The sequence below is a fragment of the Miniopterus natalensis genome, chromosome 5 (assembly GCF_054644295.1).
Source record: "Miniopterus natalensis isolate mMinNat1 chromosome 5, mMinNat1.hap1, whole genome shotgun sequence".
NCBI lineage: Eukaryota > Metazoa > Chordata > Mammalia > Chiroptera > Miniopteridae > Miniopterus > Miniopterus natalensis.
In genome coordinates this window covers 56,928,001-56,940,075 of record NC_142085.1, presented here as the reverse complement: position 1 = coordinate 56,940,075, position 12,075 = coordinate 56,928,001, and the positions used below count along the sequence as shown (strand labels likewise).

Genomic DNA, 12,075 nt, shown 5'->3' with positions numbered 1-12,075 from the left:
ATCCCAGAATCTAGTAGAAAATCATTTAAAAACCAGAAGAGATCACACTTGACGCCCCCACCCATCTATCCATTCCATCAGCAATCATTTACTGGGCATCCTCTATGACAGCGATTTTCAACTGTTGTGCCACAGAATTTCTAAAACTTGCAATACTTTACCTTGAGATTCTCAAATAAAAAAATGACAACAGCGAATACTAGTCGTCTGGTGTGAATGAATCAAAATTATACCTTTTTTTTTGTCAGATCGGCAAAAAATATATTTTTTGGTGTGCCGCAGAATTTTTGCAATTAGTTTATGTGTGCCATGAGATGAAAAGGTTGAAAACTGCCGCACTGTAGGCCCCTGAAGGTGGTGATCACTCTAAGCACCGGGCAGTGGTAGAATTTCACTGTGTCCCATCCTCCAAGTCAGCAGGCATAAATCAGGCACTTGGGTTCCGTGCTGAGTGGGGGAAGAGCCAGTTCCACGGGGCAGAGCAGCAGGAGCTGGAAAGAATGAACAAGCTGAGGGCTCACTGTGCTGCCCGCCGGCCCGGTCAGGGGTGCAGAGCAAGGCCAGGGCTGAAAAAAGGAGCGAGCTCAGCCAAATGCTTTCGGCACCCACTGGGAATGCGCCTGCAGAGGGCCTGGGAAGAGAGCCACAGGGCACACTCCTGCCAGGCGGGAGGCAGAGGGGGAACCGCAGCCAAGTGGCCATATAAAGGCGCCAGGGTTAGGGGCGGAGGGGCCTCCCTGACCAATCCTCACGGCCGCGGAGGCTGGAGGGGAGGGAGAGGTCATGTTATCTCTGGGCGGCTGCACAGCTGCGCTCGCCTTGGACAACAGCTAGAAAAATGGCAGATGTTTGTGCGCCTTCCGCCCCCACTGTCCAGACATTCCAGGGCTCATTTTCGACACCACGGTGCCCGAGCAGCCAAGCCAGACCGCGCTCACATGGCTGGAGACGGCCCGCAAGAGAAAGTCCAAATGGAATGAGAGACGCATGACTTTCACAGCAGCGCAGGCAAGGACATGTCTGGTGGCTCCCGGGCAGGGTCGTGCAGGCTCTGAGGATGGTCCGATGATGGAAGTTATGTTTTAACCGCCCACCCCAAAACTGGCCATTTCTACAAGTTAGACAGGCAGCTGTTCAATGGACACAAGTGATGGGAATATAGATAAAGGTTATTTTTTTTTTTTTTGGACCATGACCTTTGCAAAATATTGCTAATCTTAAAAGTCATATTTGAGGCATTTTACCAGATATCCTGCCCGGTAGATATTTACAGAAGAAATGGGGAAAATCCCTTTATGTTCTTTGAAAAAGCAAACCCAAATGTGTTTGTGGAGATGCTAAATGCGGCCACGCGGACGTCACAGGCACCTCCTAAGGCAGGCCCCACTCTGCAAGGCTGCTATCCGCCCCGCTCGTTCCTGCGTTACTAGGCCCATCTGTTTCACATTTGGTTTGTACCAAATGCAGTTCCCACCATAGGGCATACAATATGTGCATACTTCTTAAATGAAATTTGTCATTTAACTGAATTTTAGTCAGTGTTTTTCATAGATATTTCACCTAATGCTAATGTTTAGCTTTCAAAATGCATGAAGCCAACAGAAGTGTTGTGTTTCGGTCTGTTTTTGTGTGTATGGAAACTGGCGTTATTAGCTGTACCATGGATCTTGACCAAATTAACCTCATAGACATGAGCCAGAGGTGTTTCCCTCATTCTCCCTGGGGAAGCCTCTGTTAGAGCTGGGAGGACTGGATCCCTTTTCTCAGAGACTGCTGAGGAACCTGAAATCCCACCACCTTCCTATACAGAGAGGCCCACATCCCTGTGCAAAGAGGGGTGGTGCAAACCTGGCCATGTTTTATTTTAAATGAACTAATAATGTCCCACAGATTTACTTGTTGCAAACTTACAAAGGTTAGATATGGGTATATACTGAACTTTCCCAAAGCAAGATATCTGCAGGAATATTTTGTGATTATTTTAAAATAAAAGCTGGTGGTTGTTTCACTAGCAAATCAACAACTCGTGGCTGGTCTAGCCAGCTGGAGGTTAATGAGTTCTCCCATCGGCAGGCAATGCTGAGGGTCCCACAGGAGGGGCCCTCTCCTGAGCAGCCCACTCTGACCAGTGCCTGAAGCCTTATCATTTTGATGGTTATCAATGCATTATCAGTGCTCGGTGGGTTTGGTCCCAGGACCACTTGTTTTGACACAAGTCTTGAGGGGGAAAATTTACAGAACAGTCTACAGCACCATCCCATTTTCTCTTACTAAGAAAGCACCTCTCAGCTGCTGGTACACAAGGCAAAAGCCGTGTGGCTGTCACCACTTACTGGGGAAACTTATACCAACGCCTGGCACAGCTACTTTGGTTCCCACTCTGTGAGATTCACTTTCAGCTACATGCCTGTAGAGAAAGACTGACCCTGTGTGGCTGATTTGATTAATCACTTTAAAATCTCTTGAGGTTTTGTAGAAAACCCTCTGCTATCAATATTGGAGAAAAAATGGTCTCAAGGATCCACCTTAATTTATACCGTAAGTTTCCAAACCTGCAGTTCATTTGAATCACTTGAGGAGCCTCTTACGAATAGGTTCTTGGGCCCCATCCCAGACCTGAATCAGGATCTCTCAGGGTGGAGCCTGAGAACCTGTATTTTTAAAGCTCCCCAGGTGATTCCAAAGATAAGCCAAAGATTTAAATCAAGAAAGAATTCAAAATTTCACCACCTTAATAGCTATTGTTTTTATAATACTGCTTTATAAAAATAATCTAAACCTGTGTTCCATGTAAATAATTCTCATGACAGATTTGTACAAAATAAAAGTGAAAATCTCACAGAGACAGATTTTAAAAAGAGCCATTCTGTTACTAAAGGCAGACTTTACCTGGACAAGAGATGAATAGGCATCATGCTAAAAAACGGGAAAGATTTTTACTTTTGGCATTTTCTCCCATAAGTTCTTTTCTTTTTTCTTTTAATGAGAAAAGACGGCAGATGGGGGAGTAAATATTCTACTTCTCCCCGTAGCCAGCAACCCTGGTGCGTACTTGTTTCCAAGCAAGATTTCCCCATTGGTGGACTGTGGACGTGGGGGCCAGTTTCCTGCAAAGCTCCCCACCCGGTTGATAAGATCACTTAAAGAGCTGTGTGTAAGAAGGGTGTCTTTTCTTTTTTTCTTTTTTTCCTTTTGTTTAAAAGATTTTTGTTTCTGTTCTTTGAAAATACAGTTAGCCATAAACATGATTTAATTGAAAAGTGAGTCTCAGAAAAAGTGAAATCACTGCTGAGCCCAAATGTGTTCTTCAGGCTTTTAAGACAGAAGCAAACACCAACTCCTCAGAACAAAGATAAGGTATAAAAACTCTGACTCTTTAATTATTGGGTGGTATATTAAGAGACTACAAGGCTTCTAAAGTCCAAGTCTACAACCCACGGTTAGTGCTGCAGAAACATTTCCTGGAGCTGAAACAAAAATAGTTATAGGAAGTCATCGTTCTATTTAAAATGTTGCCAGAGAGCTGATGTATGTTTCAAAGGTCAGTTCCAAGCCTCAACTGTTCAAGTAAATCTCAGGTGTGACCAGGTTTTTAGCCACCGCAGATTAATACTCACATCAAATCATGGTATAGAATTTCTGGAAATTACTTTTCTTTCTAGGAAAGGGGGACAGAACAAACCATATTCAACTGGCCACCTGGGCCAGGGGAACTGAGGGTAAGATGCCATGCTGATCTGCAGTAATTTAAAATCCATCGCTTCCGTTTTGCTGCTGTGTAAGGCAGCCCATCGATGTGAAAAGTGTGGGGGAAATTCATTTTTCCTCTGCCAAACTGGGAAGAAAGTAAATATTTATGGAAGAAGCACTGGAGTATTAAAAAAAATTTTTATAATACTTTACAGACTTCAAAACATTTCATGGACTCAAAATTCATTCTTTCAACACTTATCACTTGCCTACTATGTCAAGTATCACCTCAGGTATATCAAGACAGGGCCTGTGTCCTTTAGGAACTCCCAGCAGCGGGTGAGGCAGCTACACAAATGATAACCATTTGGAAAAATCATAAAAGAAATATGCATTTATAAAGAGCTATGGGAGCTTTTGGTTAATGATTTTAGGAAGTAGTTGGGACACATAACAACTTCCTTGTAGCCTGAACAGTTTCCCTGCTCTTCTAAAATAGTTTGTTTAGAAGCATCTCAGATCACAATGGCATGAAATTAGAAATCAACTACAGTAAAAACACTCAAAAACACATGATGGCTAAATAGCATGCTATTAAACAATGTATGGGCTACCAAGAAGATCAAGAAAGAAATAAAAAACTTCCTGGAAACAAATGAAAACGAACACACAACAACCCCAAATCTATGGGACACAGCAAAAGCAGTCCTAAGAGGGAAGTTCATAGCACTGCAGGCCTACCTAAAAAAAAGCAAGAGAAATTTTTAGTAAACTAGTCCTACAACTTAAAGAATTAGAAAGCTCCCTTATGAAGCCGTTTGGACCAGGGCTTTTGTTTGCTGGGAGTTTTTTTTTTATCACTGCTTCGATTTCATCAGTTGTTATTGGCCTATTCAGGTTTTCAGATTCTTCCTGACTCAGTTTTCCATGATCTCACTCATATGTGGAATCTAATAAACAAAACAGACTGAGGACCAAAATAAGCCCAGAGACACAGAAGCATGGAACAGACTGATGAATCTCAGTGGGAAGATGGGGGTGGGGGAGTGGGTGGGGAGAGATTAATCAGAGAACTTACAGGCATGTGTGCATAACCCAGGGACACAGACAACGTGTGGTGAAGGCCTGGGGTGGGGCAGATGCCGGGTGGAGGGGATCAGTGGGGGAAAAGAGGGGGCAATATCTGTAATACTTTCAACAATAAAGATAAATTTTTAAAAGAAAGAAAAATAGTTTGGTTTTGAGGAAAATATAAATTATGCATCTATTTCTCTTACTAACAAAAAAACAAAGATGGTTCAAAATGGTGACTTTTCATTCCTTAGTACAAGTAAAAGACAGTATAGAGTCAAAGTATAATTTTAGGAAAGATAACAAGATCCTTGAACGAATATAAATTAACACATTTAAAATATTTTTTATCTCATTAATGAAGGATCTGATACAATGGTAAAGTTGGTTCCAAGAACAATCAAAGAACTGGGTGTTTACAAACATTAAAAAGAATGTTGGGATAAGATTACTAGGTTAGATACACGCCTGGCTAGTAGCCTGAAGCAGGGATTTTCAACTGGTGGCCCAAAGAATGTGTAAAACATGCAATATGCCTGACTGTTTAGTTAGGGGCACTTACCTCTCTTCCCTTAGGCTGTCAAATAAAAAAATGACAGCAGCCAACAACAGTAGAAGCCCAGTGTGACGGAATGAAAATGATACCTATTTTGCCCTAGGCAGTTTTGCTCAGTGGTTAGAATGTCAAGGGTGGCAGGTTTGATTCTGGCCAAGGGCATGTACCTGGGTTACAGGCTCCATCCCTGGCCCCTGTCAGGACGCATGCAGGATACAACCAATCAATGTGCCTCTCTCACATGGATGTTTCTTTCTCTCTCTCTCTCCCTCTTCTACTCTCTCTGAAAAGCAGTGGAAAAAATATCCTCAGGTGAGGAATAAAAAAAAATTATATCTATTTTTATTGTAAGATTGGCAAAAAATGCAGTTTTTTGGTGTGTCACAGAATTTTAGTAGTTTAAGTGTGCCATGAGATGAAAAAAGTTGAAAATTGCTGGCTTATAGGGTAATAAAACCATAACTTCTGAGGTTATTTTGTCTACCAGAGACAAATCTACAAGTTAATGTGTAACTTTATGGTGTCTGGGTTCTAATCAAACAGTAAATAGCAAGTTTAAACACAGATACATTCTCCTCAGGAATAAGCCCTGCCCATTAAACAGTGCCCCAGCATGGCTTTGTCCCACACCACACCCGATTTCTAAGTTTTGGATAATTTTCCTTAATCGAAGTGAAGTGGTTATTAAGATCCCGTATATAACCTGGCCGGGCATGGCTCATTTGTTGAGCATTGACCTAGGATCCAGGTGAATAAAATTGGACTGCATTTAATGACTATTCAAAAATTTATAATACACGTTTATGTTTGTACTAAGTATTACAGTTTTATTAAGGAGAAGTCTTTGTGAGTTGAGTTCTTCCTTTTTAAAACAACTATACACGTTTGTGCCCAATCCATTAAAACCAAATTATTTCCTTTAAGTACTTACCTAGAAATTTCATTTCCTAAATACAAAGTTAAAGAATTAGAGAATTTCAGTGCTAGAAGAATTTTTAGAGTATACCAAGTGTAGGGGTATCCCTATAGTTTTTTTTGAAGTGCAGACGGCCAGGCCTCTCCACACCCATCTGACTCAGTAGGCTTGGGGTGGGGTCTGGAAATAAACAGTGCACCCCCACCTCACCCCAAGGTGATTCTCATGTGGGGTCTACAGACCACTTGGAAGAACCAGGCTGTGGTAGTCCACCCACCCACCCCCTATATCAGAAACCCTCCAACCACATCTATATTTTGAGGCCTTTTCTGCCTCAAACGACTCCCTCCCCAACTCCTGCAGGTAACTCTCTGCCTCCCAGGGCAGCCCATTGCACAGCTAATGGAAGCTTCTAATAGGAACCTTTACATTTAAAACATAAAGTCATTCACCATGGGCTTACACGAACTCGCCAACACAGAGACACACGGGAAAGTAAATGCGCGAAGAACTGACCTGCTTCCTCTGGTACTTGTTTATCAGATTCAAAAACAAGGCGTAACAACTGGAGTAGTTGGCCAGGGCAACACAGCAGTCGCGGTAAGAGGTAAGTTTGCTGCAGAAATGCCAAACGGGAAAATAAAAATAAACTTTGTTTTTCTATAAAATGCAAGTACATGCTGTGTTACTTTAAATGCAGACCTTCAAAGCATTGCCCAGCTCATGAAAAGGAGTCTAGAACGGTCCACACACCCGTCCAGAGAAGCCTCGGGGAGGTCTGCTGAAGAATAGAAACCTGAAGCCTGCGACACATGTAGATGATGTAAATTTACACAACCCACAAAGTCATGGTTCAGAAAACGCAAGCCAAGAAATTTATACAGAATCTGGTTGGATACGAGCCTGTGAATGCCCTGGGGCCCCATGGGCAGCAAGGGTCCTGAGGATATACACTAGGCTGCCAGCCGTAGGCTGACACCAGGTAAGAGAGGCCTTAAGGCAGAAGGCCTTAAAAATAGCTCCAAGGTTTCCAAAGCGAGCAAGCATGCGGACAAATAAAAGCAACAGGGCAGCACTGACAAACTTAAATCAAATTGGGAGATATTCATAAATTTCTCCTTAATTGATAAATAGGTAAAAACATCATTAATATTTTAAAACTTTGACCATGTACCAGGCATTAACAAACCTTAGTAAATTTTTAGAGAATTGATATCTCACAGATCACGTTCTCTGGTCAGTGAAATTAAATTAGAAATCAATTTTTAAAATACATTAAAAACATACTTTTGGAAATTTAGAAACACCTAATTTTGGGGTCAAAGAAATATGAAAATAAAAAAGCACTTAGATATATCACAAATACTACAAAATACTACCAATCAAAATTTGTGGGCTGTAGCTAAAGCAGTAGTTAGAAAAAAGTTATAGCCTTAAGAAGGCTGAAAAGACAATAATTGAGTTTCTAACTAAAACAGTCAGAAGAAAAATATATCCACGGACAGGAGATGAAAGGGATTAATAAGGATAAGAACAGAAGGAATAAAATACAAAACATACATACAATAGGGTGGATCAATAAATCTATTGGTTATGCAAAAACTGGTAAAAAAAAAAAAAAAGGCAAGTCTTTGGCAAGACCGATAAACAACAAAAAAAAGAGAAACATGATAAATAATCAAAATTAGGAATGAAAATCAATATCAAGAATGAAGAGGTGGTGTAAATAGTGGTTAAATGTATGGGTTCTAGAGCCAGACTAGCTGGCTTGAATTGCAGCTCTGTGATTTACTAGCTGAGTGACCTGGGAAGAACTACCAAACTTCTCTGTGCCTCAGTTTCCTCATATGTAAAATGAAAATGATAACAATAGTACCTGTCTTTTAAAGTTGTTATAAGAAGTAAATAAATTAGTATTTGGCAAGTGCTCAGACTATTGCCTGGCAGTAGGAGGCACTATAAAGTGTTTGCTAAATAAGTAAAATAAATAAAAGGGGACTTAATTAGAGATGCAACAGAGATGAAAAGGATAAGAGGATATTTGGGAGGGCTTTATATTGTTTGAAAACTTAGCTAAAATGGACAAAATATAACTTTGAAACTGACACAAACAGAAATGGGAAATGGGGTTAAGTATTTGACCATTAGAGAAAGTGACTCGGTAGTCAACAGTATTCACCCACAGACACACACTCACACACCAGGATAAAATAGCTTTTTAAGCAAGCTCTATAAGCTTTTCAAGAAAAAGATGTTTAATTTTCACAAATTCTCCTAGAAAAGACAAAAAGTCAGAATACTTTCTAACTCATTTTATGAGGTTCATGTAAACCTGACACGAAAACCAGACAAGGCCCATATGACAAAGGAAAACTACAGGTCACCCTAACTCATGACCACAGATAAAAAATCCTAAACTAAATATTAGTGAACCAAACCTAGAAAAATGTAATGGTTTAACACGATAAAATCTATTAATGTAATCTACATTGATAAGTTAAAAAAAAGAAAATCCACAGAATCAAAATAGATTCAGGGCAAGCATTTAAGAAAATTTAACAGCCATTATTAGACAAAAATTTTCCTTAACCTTCTAAAGGGTATCTATGAAAATCTGCAACAAATATTATTTTCAACTGACAAAACCATGAAAGTATTTGCTTTAAAGTCACGATAAAGGCAGCAGGCCAAACACTTTGTCCTGAGCATCTTAAGCAATCAATGCAAGAAGAAAGAGGCGGGGACATGGAAGAAGAGTTGCAATAATTGAGGGAAAAAATCATTCTCCAAGAGAATCTATAGATAAACTCTTAGACCTAATATTCATCAACATCCCTTAATAAGCAAACATCAATACTATTCATATACACCAGCAGCAACCTGTTAGAAAACAATTTTTTAAAAAATTACATTCATCATCACAGCAAAAGCCATGGTGAAATAAACCTAACAAAAGATATACAAAATACTTTTGGAGAAAATTATGAAATGTTGTTGAAAGATATAAAAGAAGACATCATAAATGTTTATGGATGAAAGACTCAGTATCATAAAGATGTCAGTCTCTTCACTCCCACCCCAATTACTCTACATGCTCAGTGTAAGTCTATGAAACACCCCAAAGTTCCTATCATGGATCTTAGCTGATTCTCCAGTGCATAAGGAAGAGAAAAGAAGAATTTGGATTTTAAAGGAAAAAAGAAGTGATGAATTCATCTTATCTTATAGCAAAAGAAATTAAATCTGTAATAGTAAAACAGTGTAGAGCTGGTCTGAGAATGGACCAAATGAATGCCCAGAAACAGGCCTATAAGTGTTTGATTGACTAGGCATTTAAAATCAGGGAATAAAGGATGGTGTAGTCAATAAAACGTGCCGGAACAATTGACTATCCCTGTGCGAGAAGAATTAAATTGGATCCCTACATGCTGCCATACACAAAAATAAACTTTATGATTTATAGTGCTTCAGAATGGGAGCTAAAGTACCAAGAACAAAGCTCAGGAAAGTGCAGTGTTATGAGATCAAATCTGGAGTCACATTCTCAAACAGGGGTCAATTACCAATTCAGTCTTCAGGAAGTTTTCTATTTTTTTAAACAACTATAGTACCATAGTTCAAGAAAGGTCCAGGCCTCTTGAGAAGGATCATTATGTAAAAACACTGGCAAAGAGCAGTCAGAGAAGAAGAATAAATGCATAATTTAAAGACAGTTCTGAAATTTGATAACTTGCTGTGAGGCAACCTGGATTCAGGTGATCACCGCTTCTGCATTAACATGTGAACATGACTAGTTAATGTGTGAATCAAATAAACTAAACTGCTATTACAAATTTTCAGATCAGACTTTCTCAGCAATGGTTCTCTCCACGCCCCCACCCCCACTTAAAAAAATATATCTTTATTGATTTCAGAGAGAGGAAGGGAGAGGGAGAGAGAGAGAGAGAAACATTAACAATGAGAGAGTCGTCATTGATCGGCCGCATCCTGCACGCCCCCAACTGGGGATGGAGCCTGCAACCCGGGCCTGTGCCCTCACTGGGAATCGAACCTCCATCTCCTGGATCCTAGGTCGATGCTCAACCGCTGAGCCACGCTGGCTGGGCACAATGGTCCCCTTTTTGAGTTAAAACCCTTAAGTATTGTTTTCAAGCATATCAGAAAGTTTGCCACGTTTTGTAAAATAGTTCTTTATCTCCAATAAGCTAAGAGAATTCTGTTTGTTTTTGTTTGTTTCATAAGAACACTAGGATAACTCACAAGTCACCCAACAATTAAAGCGGCTTACAATTGATGAGTTTAGAATCACATTAGAAATACATAGGAAATGGAGTCATGAGTTTAAATCATTTAGTGTAAACTTGGACCATTAGACTTACCTTTGCTGCTAGGTGAAGTAAGAAGCAAAAAATTCCTTGCCAGCCACACACAGAGATATTAAAGGTAACCTGAAATCCAAGCACTGGCGTTTTTGTAAGGCTCCTTTGTTTCCTTAGTCTACCTACCTGAATATCCTGGCGATATTGGTGCAGAGATCCTTGTCACTCATGTACTGTCCCATCACCGTGCAGAGCTGGGGAAGGGCGCCCATGCTCAGCAACTTGCATCTTGCTAGGGGTGAATCAACCAAGTTTCTCAATGTAGCAGTCATCTAGGATAAAAGCATGTTTGTGCCATTTTTTAAAAACTGGAAAAATACAGCAACACTAATCAGCACAGCACAGTTCATCCCATAAGTTTCATTACACAGGTTATGCATCTCCCACCAGAGGACATGGGCCTAGGCACAAAGAGAAGAAAAGGAAAACCGAGAAACAAATCCAAAGAAAACCTAGGTTGGTTCCAACGTAAAGAATGAAATATTCATGTTAATGATCAATTAATATTCCAAAGCCCCAGGGTTACAGAAATCATCTGAGTTTGTCAACAGACGAAGATCTTCAATGGACTCTGCAACGTGCCACATCAGCTCCACAGGAGTAGAAACGTCCTGTCCCATAGTCTTAGAAGTAGCACCAAAGAATGCTGTGGCCAAAGAACATTTAAGACCATTAGTTTCATTCATTCTCTTCTAAGGGGCAAGTATTGATTTCTTGCAGATTTGTCTTATTTTGTGAAAAATGTTCAGGAAAGCTATCTACTTTAGCCTCCGTCTCAAAGCGGAGAAGAGAACAACTTAGTAAATCCATAAAACTAGCATTGCTGTTATCTAATAATTTTAATACGCACTGTGATCTGTCCTCATAGGATAGGACAGGCGGGCTACTGGTTAAGAGAGTCACTCAGGAGTTGGACGGCCTGGTCAAGTCTGAACCCCACCTCTCACTAGCTTGGGTTAGTTAGTTAACCTCCCAGAGCACATTTTTTCTCATCGGTAAAGTGGGGGTGGTGATCACTGCCATGGAGCTGGGAGGATCCGATGAGATGAGACGTGGGAATGGCATCGCCAGTGCCGATTACCTAACAACGGCTCAAAAATCCTGGGTCTCATCCCCCACCTTTGTTGTGGGGACTTCACATCCAAATACACTGGCCTTAGAGTCAAATGACAGAGTCTCAAGTCCCAGGTCTCCTCCTAGGCATGTGACTGAGGCACTCGCTCTGTCTCAACCCCGTTTCCTCATGTGTGAAAAGGGCGCGACAATCCCTGCTCACTTCGCAGGGTAGCTGTGCGTCTCAAATGGAAAACATGGAACCAGGCTCCTGTGCACTGTGAAGAATTTGGTCAATCTAAAGCAGTGATTTCCAACCCTTTTCATCTCATGGCACACATAAACTAATTACTAAAATTCTGAGGCACACCAAAAATTTTACATTTTTTGCTGATCTGACCAAAAAATAG

The 12,075-nt window shown here is 40.6% G+C and overlaps 1 protein-coding gene across 1 annotated transcript in view; it reads right to left on the bottom strand.

Moving 5' to 3' along the window:
• ARMC2 (armadillo repeat containing 2) overlaps positions 1-12,075 on the bottom strand; it is an 81,737-nt gene that overhangs the window by 16,418 nt on the left and 53,244 nt on the right. Inside the window, exons 10-11 of the mRNA XM_016217563.2 lie at positions 10,739-10,884; positions 6,750-6,849 (exon numbers count right to left, since the gene is read on the bottom strand). Coding sequence (XP_016073049.2) covers positions 6,750-6,849; positions 10,739-10,884 — 246 coding nt within the window. The remainder of the gene's footprint in view (positions 1-6,749; positions 6,850-10,738; positions 10,885-12,075) is intronic.